The sequence below is a fragment of the Dermacentor andersoni genome, chromosome 9, assembly GCF_023375885.2.
Source record: "Dermacentor andersoni chromosome 9, qqDerAnde1_hic_scaffold, whole genome shotgun sequence".
NCBI lineage: Eukaryota > Metazoa > Arthropoda > Arachnida > Ixodida > Ixodidae > Dermacentor > Dermacentor andersoni.
In genome coordinates this window covers 37751923-37779903 of record NC_092822.1, presented here as the reverse complement: position 1 = coordinate 37779903, position 27981 = coordinate 37751923, and the positions used below count along the sequence as shown (strand labels likewise).

The 27981-nt window shown below is 46.0% G+C and overlaps 1 protein-coding gene across 1 annotated transcript; it reads right to left on the bottom strand.

Moving 5' to 3' along the window:
- Positions 1 to 117: 117 nt before the first annotated feature.
- Positions 118 to 27029, bottom strand: LOC126527628 (mutS protein homolog 4-like). Its single transcript, XM_072284492.1, has 11 exons — positions 26733 to 27029; positions 26115 to 26239; positions 22041 to 22135; positions 21800 to 21847; positions 20833 to 21000; positions 18461 to 18533; positions 16228 to 16292; positions 12895 to 12965; positions 10548 to 10663; positions 10295 to 10395; positions 118 to 419 (listed from the first exon to the last, which is right to left on the bottom strand). The coding sequence occupies exons 1-11, from the start codon at positions 26759 to 26761 to the stop codon at positions 225 to 227; spliced, it is 1086 nt and encodes a 361-aa protein (XP_072140593.1). The 5' UTR covers positions 26762 to 27029; the 3' UTR covers positions 118 to 224.
- Between the last annotated feature and the right edge of the window lie 952 nt (positions 27030 to 27981).

The window sequence follows — 27981 nt, the reverse complement described above, 5'->3', positions numbered from 1 at the left end:
ATCCGCGCGGGCCGGTAGACAATGGTAGAGTTGTTCCACGAACGCATGTGTTTTATGCTTGAAAGCCGAACGCAAGCCGCTCGCCTCCTCATAACCTACACACTTTAGCACAACATGGGCCTTTATGGACGTCGCTTTATTAAAAAATGCTTACCACAAGTTTTATTGTGGCAGGTGCGCGACAGTTAAAACGGACAAATGATTTGGAAGTTTAGAAATGCGAGTCATTCTTGGTCCATTTCTGTGAAGGACCGGCGGAAGTCTGTCAGAGCCCGCGCTTTCCGCTGCTCTTCGAGGAGTCGAAGTCTCAGCTCTTCGCCTTCCATCTTCGAGTGCAGCGCGAGGACCCCCAGCGTGCCGGCGAGCTCGATCTCGGCTCTGCGCAGCTTCCTCTCCACGTCGTCTTCGAAGAGTGGACTCTGCAAAGTTTACAGGGACACTTAAAATGAAGAAAAAAAAAAGATCACCGGCGATTACGATACTCCCTAGTGCGAAACCTGAGCGCAGCTGTATGCGTGTTTTCATTTCGCATGCAACGCTTAGAAGCGTTGCTAAGCAAAACAAGCAACAACACACAGACAGGGCCGCAAAGCGGCACGAAAGGCCACCAGCCCGCCATCTCCATTCCTGCCCCCTCAAGAACCACCACGCCCTCATCGCTTCCCGGTGCGGCCTCGGCAGCGGCAGGCCAGTCAAGTGTAGTCACCCTCGAAGGTATTTATGCTACGATAGAACAGATGCTTTACCAGATGGGTGAATTAAACAATAAAGTCAAGGAGAACACACTAAGCCATGAAGACCTTGAAAGAAGAATACGCAAGGTTGAGTTTGGCTCGCGCAAGCGGGTCGACGACGAGAGCAGCAATCCACGCATCAAGGCGTACAAGCGCATAAACAACACGGGTGACATTAGGGACGCCGACAACTGCGACGGCGGTGCCATGAACGTCAGCAATGGCTAACACCACACGCAGCGCGCCCGAACACCTCGTGATCTGGCAGTGCAATTGTCGCTCTTTCAACAAGAAGGCAAGTTCACTCCAACTTTTCATCCAAAATCACCTATACCCCCCCGACGTCATCTGCCTTCAGGAGGTCGGGAACCAGCCGATCAGGCTGCGGGGTTACTACGTAATTAAACACGCGGGATCACCGAAGGTCGCGGTTTTAGTTCACAAAACGGTGACGGCCGTGGGACAACATTATCAACATCATGACATTAATCATATGCTAGTGGAAGTCCTCCCGCAGAAGAGGGGTAGACGTAGCACTTTCATCCTGAATTTGTACAGTCCCCCGAGGGCTCAGAAAGACGACTTCCGCAACATCATTTACGAGAGCGTGAGAGCCGCTGGCGGCAACCAGCTGGTAGTGGTGGGAGACATGAACGCTAGACACACGACTTGGGGCTACCAACAGGACTCGCAAAAGGGAAGGTCGCTCCTCGATGCGGTTGACCAAATGGGCCTCGAATTGACAACCAACCTCCTCCAACCAACCCGAGTAGGCAATAGTGTAAGTCGAGACACGTTTCCGGACCTGTCATTTGTCAAAAACGTAAGGGAATACTCATGGGCGCACCTGGGCGAAACATTGGGCAGCGATCACTACATCCTCAGCATCTCGGTATCCACGCCGAAACTCAAGAGAACAATTGGTGAAATTAGGCTTACGGACTGGGAGGCATTCAGGCAGTACCCCCCGCCCGAAAACGGTATAACGGACATAGGGGAATGGATGCAGCACCTCCGGGCCGCCCACATCCAAACCACTAAAACCATCCAGCGCACGGTCGAGACGCCCGAAGTCGACCGCAGGCTCTTACACCTGTGGGAAGCCCGTGAGGGCCTCCTCAAACGGTGGAAGCGACAGCGGTTAAACCGGAAGCTACGTCTACGAATCGAGAAAATAACAGACGAAGCCAGAAATTACGCAAACGAGCTGACGCAGCAAAATTGGGTACAGTTTTGCACCTCGCTCAAGGGTACCCTGAGTACGGCGCAGACGTGGGCCATCCTACGTTGCCTTATCGAGCCCGACAAGGCGAAATCGACAACCAGTCGGACGCTCCTAGAAATCGCTCACAAGTTCCCCGGAAACGACCAGGATCTGATTGACACCCTAAAAACCAGATACCTTGGTAGCGACCCCATAAAACCCTGCCTCCTAAGATATGAAGGAGACCCAAGACCAGAACTGGACGCTCCCATCACGGAGGAAGAGGTGTATGCCGCGGCACGAGCCTCACAGCGCAACACTGCTCCCGGAGTTGACAAAATCACCAATGCCATGATTAGAAACCTGAGCCCGATGCACATCCAGGACTTCACCGAATACCTAAACGAGGAACTCTGGAGCAAGGGCCACGTACCGAACGAGTGGAAACACGCGGAAATCGTGACCATTCCCAAACCCGGCAAGAAGCCCGCGATCGACGCCCTGCGTTCCATCTCGCTGACTTCGTGCCTCGGCAAGCTGTACGAGAGGGTCATCGAAACCCGCCTCCAACATTACATAGAGGACGGTGACCTCTTCCCGCACACCATGCTTGGCTTCAGGCCGGGACTTTCTGCGCAAGATGCGTTCCTAATCCTAAGGGAAGAAGTTCTTAAGGGCATCCCGAAGGGAGGAGAACATCTCCTGCTCGCACTCGACCTAAAAGGGGCCTTCGATAACATCTCTCACGAGGCCATTCTCAAGGGACTGAACGACATCAGCTGCGGGGAGCGCATCTTTAATTACGTTAAATCGTTCTTGACGGGCCGGACGGCAACCATCGGAATAGGCCAGACTCGATCGGATACGATCGACGTACCGAACAAAGGAACACCGCAAGGGGCGATAATATCCCCGATTCTATTCAACGTCGCGATGCTAGCGCTGACCAAAGAGCTGCGGAAGATCCCCGACCTAGGTTACGCCTTCTACGCAGACGACATCACGCTCTGGGCCACCAAGGGCTCCCTAGCGCGAAAAGAGGCGACCCTTCAAGAGGCCGCGACGGCCGTGGAGAGATTTGCGGCAGCGAGCGGGATGCGTTGTGCGCCAGAAAAGTCCGAGGTGATCCGGGTGCACGGAGGAGGAATCTACAAGTCCCCCGGCCCTATCGACCTCTATCTTGAGGGCCAGAAGATCACGGAAGGCAATAAGACTAGGATTCTGGGTTTTTGGATCCAGAGCAACCTGAAAGCCTCCCACACCATCCAAACCCTAAGGTCTGCCACCAACCAGATCTCGCGGATTATAAAACGAATTACAAGAAGCCGCAAGGGCATGCGAGAAGAGGACACGCTTCGCCTCGTCCAGGCTCTGGTGATCAGCAGAATCACATATAGCATGCCGTATCACTATCACTCGCTAAACAAACGCGACCAAGAACAAGTCGATGCCATCATCAGAGGCGCGTACAAAACGGCCCTGGGTCTCCCTGTCACCACCTCAAACGAGAAGTTAGCTGCCCTCGGGATCCACAACACCTTCGCTGAGCTGTCGGACGCGGTTATGGCTTCGCAAAAGGCCAGACTACAGAACACGGCGGCGGGCAGAGCCATCCTCCACCGGACCGGAACGGCAACGGAGCTCCGTGCCCTCGATGGGCAACGATCACTCCCGCCTGAGGTCAGAGGCAAGATCAAGGCGAACCCGATACCGAAGCACATGAGCCATGAACTCCATGAAGGACGACGCAAGGCTCGCGTCGACAGACAGCGCCGACAATTCAAGGGTGACCCGTACGTAACGTACGTGGACGTGGCGGCGTACCCTGTAGGGGGCCTCTTCGCGGTAGCCGCCGTGAACGGGAGAGACAACTCCTTGACTCTCGCGGCCTCCGTAAGGGCAGAGACCCCAGCTGCGGCTGAAACCATAGCTGCGGCGCTGGTAATAAAGCAAGAAGACAGGGTAGGCAGGGAAGCCCATGTCGTTACCGACTCGCAACAGGCCTGCCGTAACTTTACCAACGGCCGAACACCGCTGCTGGCGGCTCATATTCTAGGCCCGAGGCTGCAAGAATACCATCAAATCACGTGGACGCCGGGCCACGCGGGTCTGGAGGGGAACGAGAGGGCGAACGCCCTAGCTCGAGCGCTAATCAACCGAGCGGGGCAAGACGAATCGTCTCATCAATCCCCACCATTTACCTTCATGCCCCTGCCGTCCAATTACTGCGACCGACTCGAGATCCAGCGACTCAACCGCAGGATTTATCCTCCGCCTCACAGAAAGCTCAGCACTGAAGATGCCGTAGCTCTCCGACTTATTCAGACAAACACATTTCCTAACCTACACAAATACAGTAAAATGTTCCCACATACATATCGCGGCATCTGCCCCTGGTGCGGCGACACACGCCCTACACTCTTCCACATCTCGTGGGGTTGCGGGGGCAAACCTCAACACTTAAAGACGCCTAGCACGTCATTTGAGCGGTGGGAGGTACAGCTGACCGGCGATACCCTGGCGGGACAAGAAGCTCTCGTCCAGCAAGTACGTCGAGCAGCCATGGCCAGTGGAGTCCTGGAATGAGGACACCACCCACTCGACCTCATAGCAACCACCTCGATGGTTCAAATAAATGTTTTTTCTCTCTCTCTCATTTCGCGATATACTGGCTGGCGTAGACAATCGGTCTCGTGCCGCACGTACGTTGCAAACGGAGCGAAGGGTAGCGCCACTGCCTCGACTTTTAGCGTGTCCGGTATTCCGGCAAGCGCGGGTGGTTTGCCGGTTTAGCGGGCGTGTAAACGTGAGCGGCCAGATTTGTGGCGCCAGCTAGTGGCGCAAAGCTCAATCACACAAACACAGCGCTAATTACTATATTCTGCTTAGCTGCTGGTGTAAACTTTCGACAGTGGCGTAATCGTGTTCACAATTACGCCGCTGCCAAAAATTTGCAATAGCAGCGAAGCAGGATATAGTGAGTTACTGCAATTTTAGCCCTGTGTTTGTCTGGTTGAACTCTACGCTACCAGGTGGCTGCACCGCTCTGGCCGCTCACGTTTACGCCCCCGCAAATCCGGTAATACGCCCAAACCGCTCCGGTTTGCCCGAATAGCGGATAGGCTAAATGTCTCTATTAAAGACTTTTAGCGTGTCCGCTATTTCGGCAAACTGGGGCGGATTGCCGGAGCGGTGAAGCCGCCTGGTGTTGTAGACCTCAACCAGACAAACACAGAGCTAAAATTTCAGTAACCTACTTTATTCTGCTTCGCTGCTGGTGCAAATTTCCGGCATCGGCGTAATTGTGTTCACAATTACGCTGCTGTCGAAAACTTACACCTCAGCTAAGAATATAGTAATTGGCTCTGTGTTTGGGTAGTTGAGCTTTGCACCACCAGCTGGCGCCACCAACGTGGCCGCTCAGGTTTACGTCCCCGCTCATCCGGCAAACCGCCCGCGCCTGCCGGAGTACCGGACGCACTAAAATTCTCTAATATCGAGAGAGCCGGCGCGTGGGTGACGCGCGGGCGCGATTCACAGACGCCGCCGCCGGCAAACCTCCCAGACGACGCGCGCTACTCTGGCGCCATCTCGTAGCCACCGTCGGCGCGCTAAGCTTTTCTTCTCACGCTTTCGCCATACCCTCCTCCGCTTTCCGCCTCATGGTTACGCTGCACACCTCCTCGTGCCTCCTCTCTCTCGCCGCTTTTTTTCACCCCCCCGCTGTGCGCCGTGTTCGCTCTCATCTTTCGCTGTGCTCGTTCGCTCGGTTACGCCGGGAACGCCGACGCTCGCCGAAGGATTGGGCGCTTAAGAGCTGCGCTCTAAAATGGTTCTAGCTGTGTTAATCAGTAAACCAACTTTACACAACACTAAACAATTGGGCTCCAATCCACACTGTGAATGCGGTTAGCCAACGAAGCTGCGGTATCACATGATCTGATATACCAATGTGACGTAGCCTTGAACGATTGAGCAATGCACTACATGAAATGATTGACAGCAAGACAATTGTCTAGCCTGAGCACGACACTGTGGTACATGTATTGGCATTGCTGTTTCCATCACTGCTCATTGTGTTCATGCTGCTCTTCGGGAGCCCTAATGATCCGTGGCCTTCTCACAGTGCTATCACAACACAAATGAAATCAGTTGCTAGGCGGGTTCTTCTTTTACATATGAAAGTGTAGTGATGTCACTCCCTGCTTCGTATGCTACAGTTGCTGCTCCCCAGCAACTGCAGCCTATGCAATCGTAATCTTTACTGGGAAACGCATGTGGCAAACGCTGTATGCTTCGCATTGTTTGAGCGCACCTTATCATCTAGCATGTGATTTTGACACTTATTTATGCTTTTCTTTATTGAAATGAATACTGAGGTGTGCTTTTCATGCATAATTCCAATGAAAATTGGCACTTTTCACTTCAACTCGTGGAATGGTTTTCTGTCTACTGTTCTGTTGACGGAGACAAAGAAATACTGGGATCCTAGTTATATAAAACTTCGATGTAAATAAATGGAAAAAGAAAGCCACCCTTATCTCTGAGGAGACGTGTTGTAAACCAGAGAAGACGCAATGATGGATGGCGACACCATCTTGATACTGCTGCACCAGCTCGCTGCGACGTCAGAGATTTTGGTGCCGTCTGCTCGGAGCTAGTTAAATTTTTATTCGTAGCAATGAATGACATTGTATCCTAAAAGGGCCAAACACTGAATTTAGGAAGTTTCAAGAACCTTTACTAAACTACAACGGCCAAAATGCGAAAAAATACTTCGCAATCTGTGATGCCATATGATGTCATGGCCCTGGGGGTTTCAGCACAAAATTCCAACACGAAACTTTGGTCGTTGTTTTCTCTTCTGATAATCAATCAACACATTAGTGCGAAAATAACAAAGATTCTTCAGGAATACTTTATTAGTCTAAATTGATTCAGTGTTTCCTTGTAATGCCCCTTAACATCTATACTATCTTACTGACCTGACATCTCAGTGACTAAACTTCTTCAACTTATCTTTTGTTAGCGCAAAAGCAGTTTCTGTTGAGGTATCCCACAGACATCCCTAGCATGAATGCGACGGAAATTACGTCATCGCCTGGTGTGTCAGCTCCTGGTCTGCCCACTTCAGGCCGAACTGGTACCCATACCCATATCTAACCTGTTTGCCCCCCTTTCATGGGAAGTGAATGGTGTAGGCTTTCGCTACGCTTTATCTCACTTTGGCTGCCAGTTCGGTCGTTTTCTCTGTGGTCTTCTTGAGATTGGTTTTCGATATCAAGGGATGAAGGCCTATTGACTGCGAGATTGAGCAGAGTCACCGCCTGGCAGATGCTATACTGGCCGAATCACGATAGTGTGGATGGCGTGTTGTTTCGTTGGCTGGCCGCTGCTTGTTTACACGTGTGTGTACTGTGCATATATCTTTTAAAGTTTGTTCTGTGGTTGTAGCGAAGTCGTAAATGGCAGTATGCAAAATGCAGAGACTCATTTGACTTTGCACTGTGAATTTGTGCTGCAGTAAAATCAGTGATTGCATGTGTCGAGTGCGCGATGTGTGATCGTCGCACCATCCGTTCGTCACAATCATTCATATTTCATTGCCGCATTGTGATTCAAGCACTTCAAAACATACACACACGCACAACAACCTAAACATTTGCCATTGTTTTAAACAAATGAAGTGGTCGCAGTGATACCTGAACCCAGCGCTTTAGCGATCCCTTGTAGCGATGTATTGGTCATTCTGCAATATTTGCGATACCATGAACCATGGACGAGGTGGCGTGAGATCACTCAGCAGTATGAAGGAAAATCTTAAGTGCACATGTGATGTCCCAGAATACAATTAATCTCAGGCATACAATTGCCTGACTGTCGCTTAGCAGTTATGCAACCATCCTTAGCTGTTCCTGAGGTGCCCTTGTATTATGTGGATATCCCACTACGCAGAAATATTTTTTCCTCGCAAGGGAATTTTTTGTACTTTGGTGCTTCATCTGCTACAAAAGTTAAGTGGAAATAGAGTATTACAAGAGGATCACGTGTAACATTGCAGTCACTAGGCACAAGACATCGAAAACTGAGTTGCTGGTGGCTGTACATGCGCTCTTTAGCATGATGTTAGCTCGATGGAAGGCAGTGGCCATTATTTACACAAAGAAAGAATACAACATAATAAGGTCCTCTCTCCAAATACTTGAAAATTATTTGCACCATTCTTCTGCACATAATAATGCAAAACTATCCTTGTGCTAAAATATTACATTTTTTACTTATACCAAAGAGAAAAAATGCATGTGAAGCCATGCAGCAGGCAATCCTGCCACTGAATTCTCACTCGTAGTGCCATACATTGTTTAACTAAACTTAGTAACTATCTTGTATTTGACAGAGAATACAAAAAGAAGTAGAAGGTAGTTACGTGTGCATACAAGCGATGAAGTAGGGTCGCAATAACTAGCTACATTAGCTTTATTGTACAGGAATACAAGTTCTTTATAACCAGTGCAAGAATAACAGAAAGTTGAGCTGCGCAACAGCAGCGCCAGCAGAATAGGCAGAATGCAAGCCGAACACAAACAAAAAACACAGAAACTGTGTTTTGTGCTCTTTTAACGTATAACAGAGATTTTCAGAGCATTTCGTGTGAGAATGTGGCATTGGAGTGCAATATATTATCATTTCACTGCAGTCAGCATGTTTTATTACCAAACAATCAGCCCAAATCGCTCACAGTGAAGCGCGAAGCGCTGCCATGTGCATTTCAATGTGCGCTGCCAACACCCATATACACTAACATGGCGACGGTGCAGTCAACTATAGCCCAATCTCGTGGCCAATAGCCTATGGTCACGCACAGATGGCTCGCGATGTCACTGAAACCATTGCCTCCTTTACCAGGTGCCTGCGAAATGGTTCGAGCTCCCAAGGCAACAGGCCTGCCCCCAGTTGTAAACAAGCGTTGCGAGGTGGCATTTGTGACCGACACTATCATCATGGGTGGCGGGCAGTGCCGACGGCTTGTGACCCAGCGCATGATGTTTACACAGGCGGTACCGCGATGAAACCACGGTCGGCACAATCACTTGGGTGCACTTTTTTAAGACTGGTTGTCTGGCTCTAGTACATCTGTCGCCTGTAGTGCCTGCAACCATACACTGAGCTATGATTAAGGTTAATGGCTTTCGAGATGGGCATGCACCCTTGATGATTTTGGAAGCCACGCGAGGTAGTGCCCAGTGGTTATGCCAGCCACATGTGACGCTTGTGACGGACACTAGTGGAGAGAAGAAAAGGGAAAGGGTCTGGCAGCTGGTTTTCCGCTCATGCGGCAGGCATCTAGCAAAGGAGGCAATACTGAAATAGAATGGTGGTGCCATCTGTCACCTCTACAGAGAAGCACGGCAGTGACAGATAGTGCCATTGTTCAATCACAGAGAAATTGACATCTTTTTAACAAAAGTGTCGCTGCAGATGACACGCACTCGCGCATTGCATAGGCATTGCTTCAGGCAGCATACGCCAGCTTATGTGCTTAATTCCCTCACTCATGCATCAATGCTTGAATGCATCAAAACAGTTTTATAGATATTTCATGACTCCATAATGCATACTACATGCATGAGCATACCTCTATCAGGAGTGATGGCTGCACCCTTGCCAAAGAATTCAACGGACTTCGCAGCTTCTGCAGTAACCTACTTTGGTTCAGCAATGAAACAGTCCTAAAATTATTTTTGGCATTGGATGAAGTTACAAACCCTCTAAACACAAGAAACGATACTGCCAAGCCATCAGTACACCCTAAATAATTTATTACACTTGTTTCTATAAACCAGTTTTGGTTTCATTACTCAGGGGGTAGTTGTGTCTTATAACTTAGATGCAAATTGGCTCGGTTTGTTCCTGTTCCTGTGATTTCAAGGTATCTGCTCACATTCAAGCCATTTTGGTGCATGAAAAGTTCTGGGCATATGCTATATGTTGGCCTTTTGGCTCCTATAGAATACAATGTACTTGTTATTTACCAAAGAACAATTAACTAGACCTGTGCAGACGCAGTCAAAAGACATGAAGTCACAGCAAGCAGGTGCAGAAACTTCAGGACAGGGTTGCCACAAGTCTTTTGTTCTTGCGACTATTCCGACTTGCCAAAGCCTCTTTTCATGCTAAGTGTGGCAGCTATTCTATTACAAAAGTATAACATACCAGTACAGCTGAAAATTCCTTTAGTGTCCTTTTAATACCTGATTTTAAACATTCTAAGGCACCGTCGGCGCGGTGGGTTGCAGGAGATGAAATAAACACCAATGCACATGTACAATGTAAGGTGCATATAAAGGGTAATTACGCTTTCGTCCTCGGAGAGACTAGCTGAAATTAGGTTGGACACTTCGTAGGCTCTTGCCAGGACGTCGCTGGGCGTGTGGGATATCTCGGCCAGCTTCAGACCTGCGAAATAAGTGCGACAACAGTCAGGAAAGATGAGGCTACGTACTACTAAGCAAGCGCATGTGGTAGAGTTCTGACAACTTTGAAAATGAATGTCAGTGCTTAAGGGCTCCCTAGTGGGTGGTGCACTTAGGACGTGGCCAAGCACTAACCGTAGTTAGGCTCGGAGCACGTTCCCCTGGCCAGCCGGTGTATGTACCGCAGTCTCGTGGCTGTGGCATCGGGACTGTCATCGCCTTCAGCCTCGGTCTCCACTTCCATGTGGTAGCTGTGGGATGAGAACTTTAATATCGCTTTGCGGCTGGGTACACGGGCACTCTATGGGGATGTGCTAAATTTCTCAAGTGCATACTCTTCCACACATCTTGTCTGACCTAGCTAAAATGGCAGACCTTTGACTAACACTGAAAAGAAGGTGTAGGCACGTAAATTAGGGAGCTTTAGAAACAGCAGACCCAAAGTTAGGGGATCGCCATTGACTGGGCCAACAAAACGGCATGCAGAAGTGCAACAGACCCTAAGTGAAGTTCGGGTTCTGCGCATGAGCGGTATCGATGACGGTAGACTAAGCCTCTTGGGCACACTATTTCTAAAATTCCCTATTAGAGGGTTGTAGAAAAACGAAGATACTAGCACAGATGTGTACTGGAATACTGAAAGTCATGGTCATGAGGGTGGACATTATGGGCAATCTCCTGTGAAGCAGGGTAATAGCAAGTTAAGGTCTTTCTTTCTTTTTCTCTTTCAACTGCATTTCCTCTTAACTCTGAGATCTATATAGCGAGATTCGCGGCAGAAAAAAAAAAAGAAAACAGAATCTGCAAGAACTCTAACTTTAACACCTAAGCAGTAGTGCTGGTGGCAACATCTCGTGATGCTGTGTTTAACCAAAGCATCCTGAATACTAATTGAACATTTATTATTAACATGCTGCCTGTTCATGCTGTTCGCGCATCCGTCTGGTGTCCCCATCAGAAATACTTGATAAAAAATCTCAGATCTATTCAGAATAGGGCTGTGCATTTTATTTCACGTTTTTATGACTATAACAAAACCATAACACAAATTAAACTTGACCTCTCACTACAGCCCTTGCATGATCGTCGTGATATAGCCCTACTATCATTATTTCATAAATATGTCCATAACACTGCGCCATCAGTTCTGCCACTTGAAACTCCTCATTAAAGGTCACAAAGGTTGTACAATCAGCTCAATTTCATGCGCATCTACGGAAAGACTAACTCATTTAACTACTCAGCTTTTCCAAGAGCCATTCGCTTTTGGAATGACCTTCCTAACATCATCGCTTCTGAGAGTGACCAAGAAAATTTCTTGCTTCTTCTAACAACTCATTTTTCAAACTCTACATAACCCAACATGTCATTTTTCATTGTCTTCCCCGTTATTAATCTGCGACTATTTGTTAAATACTGTTTCATTATAACCTAATTATGTCCCACTTGCTCTGTAATTCTATTGATTATATTTTACTGTGTGAAAGGTTATTGTTCAATGACCTGTTGCATTCAAAAGCATTTGGTTTGTCCATTGTACAATCGTAACATCACATTACTGCATTTTAGCGCATTTATTACACTGCATTTTTTGTATATGAATTCACATATGTAGTCTAATTACTGTATGTTATAATCTTTGAGTGTACTCTCCCCCCTTACACAATGCCTCTAGAGCCTGTACGGTATCTTTAAATAAATGAGTAGATATGTTCTATGGAATGTTCATGTTCTTTTTTTTTATGTGGGAGGGGGGGGGAGCAGAGAGGACCTCTTGACCATATGTTCGTGTCTGGATCTTATCCTTCTGTACTGTGATAGTCATGATGCAGCAATGAACATAAAACTATACCTTTCGTATTTTTTGCTCATCTGGCTGACACAAGTGTGTCGTCAGAGCAACACCAACTACCAGGAATGCACTTTGTGCATTTCTTTTTCTCAAAGAGTAGTCGTGTGATACTCCAATGTTCTTGTACAATGTGGTTGATTACAGCGTCACATGGTGTCGCCACCAGCATGTTGTGGCTGCTCCGCGATGCAGATAGTATACTCTGCACACATAATCCCAATATATATATCTGTGCTATAAAGTCTGAACACCTTGTTATCTGCTAGACCAGGCTTCAAGTACGGTGAAGGACAAAGAGCCGAGAGCAGTGCATCTTCCAGTGCCATTTATTCCAGTAAGAAGACCAAGAACTCTCGTCATGCCACGTACCTTTGATCACCGCACTCCATTTTCTTTCTCTCTGCTCTTATTAATGCTCATGGCCCACAAAGTGCTATGGCTGCATTTCTAGAAAGCGAAAATGTTATATACGCCCACGGCTACTTTGTCGTTTCCAAGCTTTAGGCGACATATGTGTTACTAATCTTACAAACACTGTAGTCAAGCTGAGAACTGGTAGCATAGTTCGACTCCATCATGTTGCAAGAAAAGGTGGAACGCACAAGAGATTAGAAGGCATACAGTACTTACTTTATGACATTTGGGTACATGGATTCCAGCTGTGTCATCATGTCAAAGTGAGTGGCGATAATCACAAAAGCCTGCAGGATCAGGGAGGAGCACAGTATCACAAAGAGCACAGAGGCGATTTAAAGGAGTATGCTGTGCCCAGTTATGTATCCAGGCATTTAAAATAAATTTAATCAACCTGTGGGGTCTAATGTCACATGGGTTGGGAGAGACTGCAAAGTGGGGAGGGTTCTTGATTAATTTTGACAACCTGGGGTTCTGTCACATGCGCCTAAATCTATAAGTACAACACTCCCATCTGAATGCAGCCACTGTGGCAGAAAATCGAACCACGACCTTGTGGCCAGATGCAAAAAGCGACGGCTGTCGCGGCAGACATTCACACACTTTAAAGGGGCACTAAAGGCAAGAATTAAATTTACATTGTGGTGTATTGTATTTCTGGAAACCTGGAAACATCTGTTTTGTGCTGAGATTACTTAGTTGCAGAGAAATTTGAGAAAATAGAGACCAAAGGGGCCATATGATTCACCGGCGATGAGTGGGGCCACTTACATAAGAGTCCCCAATTTGAAGTTAAATTACGGGGTTTTACGTGCGAAACCCACGATCTAGATTATGAGGCAGGCCATAGTGGATTAATTTTGACCATCAGGGGTTCTTTAACGTGCACCTTAATGTAAGTACATGGGAATTTTTGCATTTCACCCCTATCGAACTGCAGTCGCCGTGGCCAGGATTTTATTCCACGACCTTGTGCTTAGCAGTGCAACAGCCACTGTGCAACCACTGCGGGTGTAGGAGTCCTAAGCTGCGCCCACGATGACGGAGGTCATACTCTTTCGTGCTCTACTGCATGCTTTGAGTGAGATGCCAGTACATAGACGATGCCACAGCCAGCACATAGTAGCAGATAATGCTAAAAAAACAGCTCGAAGACCTACCACCAGTGAGTTCCTCCGCATGAAAACCTAATGAAGATTGCCAAATTTTATTTTATTTTATGTTGAAAAGCAACATAGCTATAATGTTTTCTTTGTTATAAATGGCTGACCACTATCTACCAGTTATACATAGGACATATGTTGCATTATGGGAGCTCGTATCGTGCCACTGGTACTGTACTTTCACAGCGACAATGTCAATACTGTTTTATATGTTTACAATCTTCCCACTAACACGAAAGCTCCATTTTTGGTAAAAGTGATGATTTGACTTTGGAACACTAATGCATCACTTTAGCTTGACTAAACATTTGCATTTTGTGCCCCTTTAAGGTAATCACCACTCGAGGCAAGCTTATTTGGTAAAACTTTATTGAATAGTGTGCACTCATGTGACAGCTTGGCGATATAGTAAAATGTAACACGCGTGTGGTAATTGTGACTTTTGTTCAAGTCATACACCTTACAAATTTTGCACCCACTGGGGCTTATCTTGTTTCTAAACGATAATCATCATCTCTCTTGAAGGCATTTCCTTTCACACACTACACGCACCGCTTTCCTGTCAAGAATGCAATGCCACGCTGATATGTCTATGTCGTTCCCGATATGAAAGTGTTGGGCAAGCAGCATTAAGGACATGCAAGATACATAGCTAAAATTTATTTTTTAGGCACAACTTAAGCCCCAAAGAGTGTAAAAACCTTAATGTACACTTTCTGCAACAGTTTAACAGCTTTAGCGTACTGGGTGTGCGAGGTATTTGAGGACATGGCTTCAAATCGCCGTGAACATTAACATTCGCTTTCTCTCTGTCTGGGCACTTAAGTTATTCCTCACAAACACTTCTGTCACCTATCTAGCACACTTCTTCCAAGGTATCAAATTTAAGTATGATGCTGGAAATGAAGCCCCGTGTTGTCCTAGTCGCTTTACATGCCGACCACAACGACTCGAGACCACCTCCTTGAAAGTCGCGAAGTCCTTTGTTTTTGGGGTGAGACAAGAGTTCATAGGCCAATTATTTGTGACAATAAAGACAAATAGGCGCTGCCAGTGTTTGGATGCCGTTTAGGGGGCGAGTCTCTCCAGAGGTTGGAGGCCATGATGAGTCAGAACCCCCAAAACGCTGATTACGGCCATTTCCGAGTAGCTTCAGGTGGCAGAGTCAAAATTCAAGCTTCCTGTGAGTGATTTCATGAGGCTCCACTAATAAGGCCCTGTGCGACCTAAGCACGCCTGGTCGTGAATTTCTGTGGCCGTGTCACCCTCAGTGGAGCATCTGTGTTTCAAATATCTAAACCTGTACGCCGCTATATAATGCAGGCATCACAAAGACAAAAAACTAACAAACAGCCACACAGTGATAAAAATTTGCTCAAGGATGCTATTGCTGAAGCAGTGCACAACATCAACACACACTATCTGATCCAAGTATATAGCTATTATCAAAGCAAACTTCAGTCAATAATTGAGGCAGTTAAGACAGGTCACGTCTGTGAGGCACATGAGTAATTCCTTTTTGATAATGCAGTTAAACTGACGGCAGTGCTAGTGCATAATTTCTACCAACTTCTATCTTTGGACAACACCAAATTGACCATTAATACGCTACTCTCCGGTACTTGCAAGTGTGCCCAATAAATTTTGCAAATGTGAGTGACTGGCCGTGTATTTACTGCACACTGCAAAACACACAGGAGCTTGCTGTTCTAAGCTGTGCCCTTCAGCGCTACAGCTTAAAATATATACAGGCACGCAGGGTCGCTCTGATAAAGCTCTGCCAGTTTCACTAATCGCTGCCAGCACGAAATTGATCCACATCTGAAATTTCAACTCTTACTCAGTTTTACTCAATGTGAAGCTACTTCACTCTATCGCCCAAGAACAGGCATTGCTTTTATAAACGCCTATTCATTCCCAATGGAAATGGCGGTGTCAATCATGACAATTGTGGCACAGAAGAAACCCTCAAGCCCCTCACGCCCATCATTCGAAGATCAGAGGCATGCCCTTCGGACTGCCTTAGGGAAAACTAGATGACAGGCCCTTCACAGAATACAAGATCTGAGGTGGCCTTGCACATTTGCGATATGAAAAGGCTACAAAAGTGATGCTGCGCTTCTCGAGGTCCACCAGCTTATGTGACTGCCCTGTGACGCACTAAATGATGGATGCTTGTGCATGCGTGTGCGTGCGTAATGTGAACTTTCCTTCTTGTCCTTTAGCTCCCCTTCCCCAGTGCAGGGTGGCCAATTCGGCTCAGCCTGGTTGACCTCGTTGCCTTTCCCTTATCACGCCCCTCTCACTAGTGCAGCGTGCTGCACGTTGTACAAGTTATTGCCATCCTGTCATTTGTTGATAAGTACCGCTAATTTGGTGAACTTACGTCGGAGTTGATGAGCTTCTCAGTTATTGCAATGCACATCGCCGAACCTTCCTCTTCGCTGGTACCTGAGAGAACAATAAGCAAGCATGAAACAATGCTGTACTCCACCCGACATAACTGAGCCTAAGTGCACCAATCCTGACTTCCCGCAGCTGACAGCGTGCCGGCAGTGGGACGACGCCATCAGGAAAAGTGCCGGCAGCGGGGAAGCGAATGCTTTGTCTGCCTCTCGCTCTGACGGGTCACCGAAACTCAAGATTGCGCAACCTTCTATCCTAAACGCGCGGGAAGGCAGATGGCTTACATTGTGCCACGCCGTCTCGGCACGCCCACTCTTGCACACGCGGCAGATTACCTCTAAAGAAGGGTGCGTGGCTGCGTAAGCACTCAGCCGCGCTTACAGTCATGCGCAACCACGGCCGAAACGCGCGCCAACTTACCCCCACTCCGCCCTCTCGCGGTTGATTGCGTTACCGCGAACTCGCTCCCCTACCCCTCTTTCCCTTCACTCAAGGCAGCACTCGTGAAGCCGCCATCTTTCTTGTCTCACCTTCGCACACTCTCACTCGCACCTAAAGCACACGGTGCGCGGGGCGCGATAGGATCTTATCACACTCGGGCTTTATACCGAACACGATGAGGCTCCACTTCGGCCGTCGCTCTTGCCGCGCGGCGCGCTATTTGAAGTGTGTTTGCAAGCAGCCACTTGTACTTCAATCATCTGACCGTCTGCGTCGGCGGAAGTTTCTGTTTATTGTCGCCACATTCCTTAGCGGTGGCAGTGAAATTTCATTACATTGAAATCGCATACAAACACTTCGTTACACTGAGGTTCTAAATACATGGTGATCTGTGAATGAGAGGTTAAGGAAAGTCAAATACCTCGTTATGTCGAGAATTTCGTTATGTCAAGGATTGAATGTACCGGTTTTAGCAATACTCAGACGTAATAACGAGCAGCTGCTGCATTGTGAAGATTTGTGTGTTTTATGGTCAAATAAACCCTTGCTACAATGTTCCCATGCTGCTTTATTGGCTATAACAATTAAATCTGGCTAATGTGTGTCTGTGCTGTAAAGAAAAGGAAGGCGAAATCCACGAAAAGAGAATGCGAGCCGCTTCACGAAACCCGCCTTTGTGCCGCACACCCCGCATGGCACGCCTTTTTCAGCCCTCTCCCTTATCCCTTCCACACCTCCGACGTCGATGAGAGGGTGGGAAGAACATGGGAAGAGGGTCGGCACCGGGCTGGCGATGCAATGTGACGGAGGCGTGCCGTGTGGGGTGCGCAACACAAAGGCAAGTTTGATGAAGCAGCTTGTGTTTTTTTTTTTCAGAAGGATTTCATGTGCTTTTTTCCCCCTTCAATGTACCCACCCAGTAGCCATGGTTATTTGTTGTAACCGGTAACACAGCATGCAAGCATTGGAGTAAGTGGTTCATTCTACCATAGAACACATACAAAAGTTGACAGTACAGTGGCTGCTCACTGTTACATCCGATATATTATTAAAACCGGTGCCATTATATAAGTGGGTTCGACTGTAGTCCGTCTCGGGGTTTAAATATATGACCATGTCTGAGTCGATGCGGACCAAATCCACGACGTCACCACAAGTTGGTGCAGAAACAAACTTAAGTTAAGAGTTACTTAAAGTTAAGTTACTTCTTTGTATTACACAAAGATAATTTACTAACACAGATAATTGTAGATTTCTCTAGTGCTCTTTGATTTAGCGAAGAGAACTATCTTAACTTCGTTCTCACCCCCCTTCTTTTTTATCACTGAATGTTCTAGGGAAGGTACTGCATCCACAGCTCCCGAAAGCATCAGTACACTCTAAAAACAGTTTGCACCCTTTTGAGTGTACATTTGTCCCACAACAATAATCGTCATCTGCCTTGCTTGCGTTTCCTTTCTTGAAAACTCGGCGCTCGCTACTTTCCTGTCGAGAATGCTGCGTCACACTGATAACGCGCGTGCCGTTCGTGACTGGAAAGTACAGGGCTCGCAGCGTTAAAGAAAGGAAACGCGGGCAAGACAGATGACGATTATTGTTGTGGGACAAATATACACCCCAAAGGGTGCAACTGTTTTTAGAGTGTAGTTTGTGAAGTCTCTCGCAACACGTCATTGTGGCTGAATTTGCCACAAAAAGAAAAAAAATAAGCGCAGCAAAATGAAAGTTTAACATCCGCTAGTCGCTGCAGCGCATGCGCATTGCAAACCAACCTCGTCCGAGCTCGTCGATGATGATGAGAGACGTGTCGGTGAAGTTCTGCAGAATGTAGTTGATTTCCCGCATCTGGAGTGGGTACACATGTAGCAGACTGCTGTTGGCAATAATGTTCTCTACATTCAGAAAATATCAGTGGTGTCATATGGACCATTCATACACAAACATGTGCAGAGCTTGTAGAATGAACTAAAAGGTAGCCACTGCAAGCTAGTAAAAGCAGATATTATGTCCTATGATGCATTTCTAGCTTTCAATTTGAAGCTGGTTGCACTCCACACCTTTTAAAGTGGCAGGCACAGGTGGAGGAGAGCATTAAGTTGATGGCACAACAAATTTGTAAACACACTGTGAATGTGAATGAGATGTTACAAGCTACTGCCTGCAACCTTTGCTCATTATGATGTATGAACATGTGATCTTCCCTTTGTCATGAAGACCCCTGTAGCTTTCTTTTTGTTTTTCAAAACAGTCAAAGCTTTTAAGTATAAACCCCATACAAGCGGTCTTGCGCGCGACAGCAACGAGCGACGCGATGGAGATGGCTGTAGCATTCGCTCGTCGCCTACAAGTCGTACCCCATGCGAGTGATGACTTCGAGCGACATCTCCCCACTGTTGCCGGTATGAGGGCAGCAATATAGGCGCCGAAACTAGCGTGACGCGTGCTTTATTAACTTAAGTTGATGTGTTTTACTGTAAAAAACAGCATAAAATATTTCTGAAGGTCTTTCAGTAGGTTCTTATCCTTGCACTATAAAAATTCAATTGTTTGCTCGTTTTGTGCCACACTCGGTAGTACTTGAGCGATGTACTTCTAGTTCTGGCTTCGCGCTATTGGCTAGTCGCTCATAGCACTTCCGGGCAACGAATTCTAGACTTGCAGAACTGAGCGATCGCACGACAAAATCAAGCGATCTGTTCAAGCAAGGGCCCAATCCGTCGCTCGAAGCCGTCGCACACAAAATCGCGCTCATGGGGTTTAGCCTTTATTTGTGCCTGCTGAAATGCTTCGCTATCGGATAAATGTCTTTACATCTTTTCTTATTTGATAAAAAATCCTTCAAGGCTCCCTCAAGAACTGAAAGTAGGAAAGAAAAGTACATAAAACAACCAAGTCATGTGTCTCCCTGCACGGATCACCCCTTGATAAAGTGAAAATATGGTTCAAGAGTCAATATTTTCAAACGTTAATTTTTTTCCTGCATGCTGTACACGACCTGAACAGCCCGCCACATGATGTCTTCGTATCTTTCTCATCTTTTAATGCTATAGTGTTAAGGGCCCCGTGTCAAAAAAAAAAATCCAGTGTCAGCATCGGCGGCGTCGTTTGTGAGAGAAAAATAATCTCGAACCACGCAGGCGTTACTGAACTAACTGAATTTCTCAAAGTAAAATGTGTATGAAAATTCATAAAGTATGACTTACACGCAACCTACAGGCATGATAGTGTCGGATTGTAATTTGAATACACGAGAAAGCATAATTCTGTTATGCGGAAACTCAAACACAAGCCCCTTTTCCAGCTGCCGTTTGAGGTTTGGCGTGGCTGTGCACTACCTCCGGGATTGGCCCACGCAGGAGGCCGCATTACTACCAGAAAGCTCGCGTTTGTGCATAGCGTTCGCCACCAGCGCTTCGCAGTAAACATTACGGTTACATAAGCTGCAGTTGCCAGGAAGCGTGAGAAGCAGTCCGGGATCTTTGAATGCTATTGCGTCCCGCTCTTAAAGGCAAAGTTTAAGCGTCCTCCAAATTCTTTCCCTAGTGTTCTGGAGAAGTTCCTCCCAGAGTAGATGACATTTCGAATGTATCCGCATTTTCATTTCTTAAAATTCGCTTGATTTTTGTGTGGCTTTCTTGTGTTACTGAATTGTCACTAAACAGAAAATTCAGTTAAGTGTTCGTCTTTGCTTACATTGCTTTACGTATGTCTAGAAATGTGTTATGTCATTATTTTCCTTCTGCAATAATGCTAAGGGCATTGTACGTGCTTTAAATAAATAATAGCAAATTTGATGGCATTACCTGGTCCTATAAAACTGTAACCAATGCCATGCACTTCTAGCATCACAGAACCACCGCTGATATTACCAATACTGCACGAGGGGGCCTACGTCGATGACGTCGTTGAATGAGATTTCGCTCAAATGTGGAAGCTCCTTTGTGGTCTGATAGCAAAGCAACATTACGGAGTGATGACCACGTGATCTAGACACTGCCTGATCAATGAAGTTGTGCAGATTTGTTCAGTTAAGCTCCCTCTAAGATTAAAACATTCATGGTTGCATAGGATGCCCATGATGTTTGCCGAGACATATAGTATCTCTCATTGAGCGTGTAGCAGAGATGGATAAGAATGTAGATACCTCCATAAGGAAAGTGGAGCAGTTGGTCTCAATGTCGTCTCGGTGTCCCGTGCGTGCAAAAATTTGGTCGGCGATACGAAACGATGCGTACTTGGCCGGCACAAAGGATCCCAGTTGGGCCATCACTTGAAGCGCTGCCACCTGCTTCAGGTAGGTTGACTTTCCACTCTGTGTGATGGTGGTGAGGACAAGAATGCACATTCAATTTTATTCACATTTCTTTATTTCTGTGAATGCGCGCCATGAGGCCTTGGTGATGGTGCACTTAACAAATTTTCGGAAGTGATCTTGAAATTATGATACATAAGAAACATGGTGAAAAGCAGCGGACAGATTTTCAGCAATGAGAGAAATCACTCCTTATTCAATGTGCTATGCGACAAGAAAAGTAAGCGTGGTGATTATCAATCGAAGATGGCCCTTTAACCATGTAGCGCAGCTTGTCAAAAGACCTTGAGACAAGCAAGGCATAAGGTCTGAAGGGTTTCTACAACAAGGTATAAAAGTTTTTTTTTCTTGTCTCTGTCGACGTTTAGTCTTGTGCTGAAAGCATATTTTAGGATGACTCACCAATTAGGTTAAACATTTAACTTGCTGATACATATTCTGGTTGAGATTAAGACGAATTGGAGCTGGGCAGGTTGTGTAATTGCATAGATAAGCTAACCGGTGGCCCATCAGAGTAACAGACTGGCTGCTAAGGCAAGGGAAACGCAGCTGAGGATGGGAGAGAATTCGGTGACGTGGCGAGATTGGAAAATTATGCAGGTAAAAGATGGGGTCAGCTGATTAAACACACAGGGGTATTTGGAGTGCTCGCTGGTGGAGGCTGTCGTCCTGCAGTGGACATAAAATACATGCTAAGAATTAGGGTTGAGCAACTGATTAATTTCCTTATCAATTTTGTTTTCATCATGCTTGTGCGTGGATGAACAGTTGCAAACATCAACATATTTTTGCAACTCACCATGTTTGGACCGGTGATGACATTGCAGTTGTGGTGTGAGCTTGCAAACTAGAAGGAAGAATTTGAAGCCAGATATGTTTAGAAAGGACATGGAAAACCACACAACTCCAGAAGAGTCGCAACACGCATATTTCTGCCTAGGATGCACTCCGAGACAAGGCCAAGTAAGGTCAGAAAAGAGAGTTTTGCAACAACGATGTCATGCCATGTAGCGAGTGGTACAATAACAAAACATTCTCACCGAGTCATTTGGGATGAAGGCACGCATGCCCAATTTCTCCAGCACAGGGTGACGACCTTCAACAATGCACAGGGTGTCAGTGAACTCTGGGCGAACTGCAAATGACAACAAAATGGACGCACTGTCATGCACCACGTTGTCCCACTACTTGTTGCTGGGCCGGTTGGTTCATACTTCCTATGGCAGAGAAGACCCGAAACCATGTGAAGAAACAACTGGACAGAAAAGCGAGTCAGTGGGTGACACTCCTTTCTCGTCCGGTCGTTTCTTCACGTGGTTCAGTGTCTTTTCCACCATAAGAACAATGTTGCCTCACATTTCGCACACATTTTTCACACAAATACCCACATTGTGCAGGCTTACTACAAACTGGCATTGGGAACTCATCTGTGTAAAAACTGTCTACATAAATGCTTTACAGCAACAGCCTCTTAAGGGCTATTCTCCCACTTGAAACAATAATGTTGTTGTCACGGTAGGCACTACCACTAACACTATGTTCAATGAATGAATGAATGAATGAATGAATGAATGAATGAATGAATCAATCAATCAATCAATCAATCAATCAATCAATCAATCAATCAATCAATCAATCAATCAATCAATCAATCTTTATTATTTCACCAAAATACTCTACAGATAGAGGTAAAGGGGGTCCCATAGTAAAAACTGAATTGGGACCTCCCCTCCTGTTCATGGTTAACATAAATGTTACAATGTCAAGAAACATGGTAGTTGAATCAAGCTGTTGCCATGGTACAAAAAGACAGAGGCCACAGCAGTGGTAACATACTGGAAAGTGTCAGTAACTTCGTGTACAGTGGCAATGGAAAAATAATAGTGCAAGTGACTGGTGATCTCAGCACTAAAACCGCAATACACGGTGCTGCAGCTGACGACATGCCGATAACAAGAACACTTGGTGGTGATGCTGATAACAAGAACACTCATCTTGGTGGCTGGCAAGAATACGAATGCAAAATTAGAAGGTAGCAACCAAAATTCACAATACCTTGAGCCTTGCTGTAGATAACTGCCGACCTGATCCTTGCTGTGAACATGGGAAAAGCCCAGTACCCTCACTACTTCCCTATTCTTAGTGTTCCTGTATATGGCTCGTGTATATGATAAGACAATTTACATAAGAAGAAAAATGGGTTAGAGCACATATGGTATGCATTACCAAGTCATAGCTGCTATCCTTGAAAAGAAAAGCACGCACGCACGCGCACACACACACACGCACACATGCACACATGCACACACACACACACACACAATCATTGCATCGTACCTGTACTAACATTAGGAATAGAAACTTGGAGGTTAACAAAGAAGCTGGAGAAGAAGATGAGGACTGCGCAACGAGTGATGGAAAAAAAATATTAAGCGTAACTTTAAAAGATGGGAAGACAGCGGTGTGGATCAGAAAGCAAAGGGGGGTAGCTGACACTCTGCTTGACATGAAGGGGAAGAAATGGAGTCGAGTAGGCGATGCAGTACATAGGGAAGATAAGCTATGTTCTACCAGAGTTACAGAATGTCGGTAAAACATAGAATAAGGATAGTATATTCAGCTCCAGCATGTGTCACTTTGCTTGCCAGTTGTAATATGAAATGAACAGTGCTGTTGGCATCAGGGTTGGTAGCTTTAGCACAAAGTTGTCGACTCATGACCTTAAACACCCCATATTTACCAAAGTTGCCTAATTGATAATGCTGATGATAATGATTTGCTCGCAGTTTAGTCTACTTTAATGTTTTGATTGTTTCAAGACGTCTTCATTGTCATGTTTTTAAACTAGACCATGAAATGGCGTTCTGCGGTCGTAAGTCAATGGTCGGAATATCAAAATGCGAAACAAGACAGTTTTTTAAAACGCTACCAGATCTCAAATTTGTACTTTGCTTAGAAAAGCAACTTCGATGCATCTGGATGGCTCACTAATAAGCTCTTGGGCATGTCTAAGATTATGGTCAAATGCAGGTGCATATATCATCATTGAGATAAAAGGGTGGTGCGGCACTGAACTAGCCAGTTTCCCTTCATAACTTTTGCTAGTAAAATTTACAGGCAATTTACACCACTAAAAAAATGGCACCAGAAATGTCACTAAAACAAAAAGAAGACAAAGTTGTTAATGTTACAAAACACTTTCTAAATGAAGCGATTCACTGTGAGTTGTGCTTAAAACAATCGAATAAGAATCAGGGGAATGGACAACACACGAATTTAGCAACTTTCTTTTGAGTTACACATACTGGTTGGCATCTTAAGTACAGTGTCCTCTTACAAACGTTGCAGCTTCAGGTGCAGGTAGTACTACTGCCCATGCCGTAGCCTGAAATAGCGAAGACTGTAAAACACTTCTAGAAGAACTGAGGCCTTCAGTAACTGTAAACACACTAGCTCAGGTCGACCTCTCTGTCTTTCCTATCAATAAATTCTATTCTCTCTCTCTCTGTAAACACACAGTCCACATTGGTTTATATGAACACACATTTATTAAATTATCCTGGCACACCACACACATAAAATGGAAGTAAATGAATAATATGCATACAGCCGAGAAAAAGTGACAAGGAACTGCAACTCCATCCTCGGAGCAGATATTTAGGAAACCTGAACAACCAAGGGGAGAGGAACTCATGCTACAGAAGAATAGGTAATAAAGCTCTGACTTACTGACATTCGATAACTGAAGAGAGGTGGATATCAGCATAAATTGAAATATGGGGGCGAATCAGAAAGTCCTTGGCCCTACTTTCTTTTTTAACTCCAAATTACAGCTGTAAATGCAAAGTCAACATATCCGTTCCCAGCGGTGGACCTTTCTCGGACCAGCCCAGCCTTACCTGCCGATAGCTTCACGGCACGGCACCACTGTCAGTTGCTGAAGGTGGCGCTTGTGCTTCACACGTCCACGGCGTATGAGCAACGAAGTATGATTCGTTTTTTTATGATGCAAGAGATGGACACCCGCCGAAATCCACAGGGAAATGCATCCCACGTACGGGGAAAGGTGTCTCGCTTTGAGATGTGTGAGCTGTGTGTTGTGAGTTCGCAAAACGCTGTGAAGACTTGCATGACAGTGAGCGTTCGGGGAGGTTGCGTGCATTGCTGGCAGACGACAACATGGCACAGGGGCATCTCAAATTTAGTTTTGCGATGGGACGAATGTCTGGACTGGTGTGGAGACTGTGTGGGAAAATAATGTAAGGTATGTAGAATAATATGTATATTTGTAAATGCCTTTAGGTACCTTATTATGGCTAAAAAACAGGGGCAAAGACTGTCTGGTTTGCCCTTGTACAATCAAGTTGAAGCAAACAAGAATGCACCTTTTTGTTCCTACATTCATCAGTGTGAGTGAGTTTGGAATTATTTGTTCTAATAATGCGCAAACTTGGAACAACAGCTGTTTAGTGACTGGATATGCCACGATACAACACCACTTTCGTAACGACACACATACTTGTTTGTCATTTCCCAGCGACCATTTACATCACTGGCTAACAAATGTTACAAAGTGGTTGCTCAGTGCAAGACGCACATCCTGCATCGGAAATTTCTTGAATGTTGTCGCCGATTCTATCAGTTGTCTATCTTGAGCTTGAGTGATGTGAAGAGTGCTGTACATTCTAGGATGCACGTGAACACCAGCAATGATGCTGGAATCTTCGATAAGTCATGTGTAAACTGCCAACACACTTGACCCACAGATAAGATTTTGACAATCGATGCCTCTGAACGCTATTATCGTTGTGCCTGAGCGCAACTTGTTTTGTGGGCACAAGTTCACGCAATAAAGAGCTAGTTCTGGGACTCTTAGTTGTGCTACGGTCTGGTTCATCAGTGTAACTACAACATGACTGTATATCAATAATGATGCAGAAAATGTATTATAGTTTACTTTTTCCCTATATGTGCTTTAATCTATGCTGATAACACACTTTATCGCAAGCACTACTGTGCTGTAATATAGCAGGAAGTGGTGCGTAGGAAAGCTGCCGGCTTGTGAGCCAACGAAAGGGTCGTCTCGAAACCCGTAACTGCAACAAGATGCTCACCGTAGTCAGACAGTGTGCAGGCCTCCGCCAGCGAAAGGAGGAAGTCGATGTTGGAGACCACCTCAGCAAGCTTGTAGAGACAGCCAATGTCCGAGACCACGTTGTGGAGGACAGAGGTCAGGACACTGCAAGATTGGCGAGCGTGGTGAAAACATGTACATGCACCATTCTTGTACATAAACACACTCACACATAGACAAAAACATATACACACACATACATGCATACTGTAATGAAGAGAAGCGGCACTTGGGCTCGGGCGCTTGCACGGCGGGCACGAGAGAAGAAGTAAGCCGACGTTTTGGCGGATGGTCGGCTGTCTGTTTCTTTACACTGTCACATGCTTACAGAGGGCTATGCTTATTTGCATAAAGGCACGCGATACGAAAATGAATGAAGAGCAGGGCTTAACTGGCAAGTCCTAGGCGTTCCTGCAAGACAAGGGGTGCTCTATCAAGACCGCTATGACACTACATGGCATCACATAGTGCTCATATAGCTTAATCTTGCTCTCTATCGTGTCTGCCGCGCTATTTTATCCTTGACAATGTGACACCGATTGGCTTGCACTTCTATACATCACAGTAACTCATTCCGAGCGAAAGAAACGGGGCATACCTTGAGCTTAGACGAGCAATTTCGTGCATGGCCTCTCTGGCTCTGTCTGCGAATGAAAGAAATAGAAAAAACAAAAACAAATTCAGTAAGGTTCAGCAAGGTTTTCTAGAGGTTCGTGGACAAGGGAAAGTAGTATAATTCTTACCATTCATCTTGATCTTGGTCACAGGAATGTGCAGCAACAGCAAGGCACGAAAAAAAAGAAAGAACAAGAATACGCAGATTTTAGCAACTTTTTCCGGTTCTGAACACACTTATCGTGATAGGAGCAAGCTGCCGGACATAACGAACATGGATATAGCAAAGCAAATCTAGGTAATATGTCTCCCTCCCGCCAATAGCAGCATGTAACGAACATACCTATGCTTATAACAAATATCAGATATAACAAAGGTATCTGTGTCGCATGCAACTTCGTCACAAAAAAATTTGAGCCGTGTAGCCAGATGCGTTGCAGGTCAGCAAGCTGGTGGCTGGTGAGCTAACAAGCTAGCTTGCGAGTTGAAGAAATAACGACTTGCTGCTGGTGGGTGTCTTTTCGTTCACTTTCATGTCCCCTTTTCATTATAATCTCTACATTTTAAGTCAAGAAATGCAGTCAATTTTCCAAGCTTTCCATAGCTTCACTGTCTTTACTACCAAAAATACTGTGCAAGAACAATCATCGACGATCGCCATCATAAGCGAATAGCCAAGAACAGTCATCGACGATCGCCATCATAAGCGAATAGCCAAGAACAGTCATCGACGATCGCCATCATAAGCGAATAGCCGAACACTTCCAAAAAAGCTGCTCTCGGAGGAATATGTTTGTTGCAGGGAGGATATTTAGGGTTACCTTAGTTGTTTTATTGCGTAATTCCATAGAGAAAAGAGTCGTTAACCAGTACATTTGTAGTGGTGGTATAGGCAGCAGTAGCAGGCAGCTGCCAGTTATATGAAGACAGGTCCCTTTGTTCAAACGTTGCCTTCAGAAACATTGCTCGTTTATCACTGTTGATCTATTCTTCCCGTGAACCCCTGTCGCATTTGGAGCTGTAAGTTGCGTGACACAAAAGTGAATGCATTCTCCGAGTGACCGAGAAGGGATCGAGAATGTTGGCCCTCGGTTTTTCACCTTTCCATTTCGTGAGAAACACACAAGACGTGCGCATCTCTGCAAGCGCAGGCTTTTTCTTTTCCTTTCTTTGTCTCCATTTATTGGAACCATTTATTTATTGAATAATGCAGTGCGCAGGCTGCACTGCTG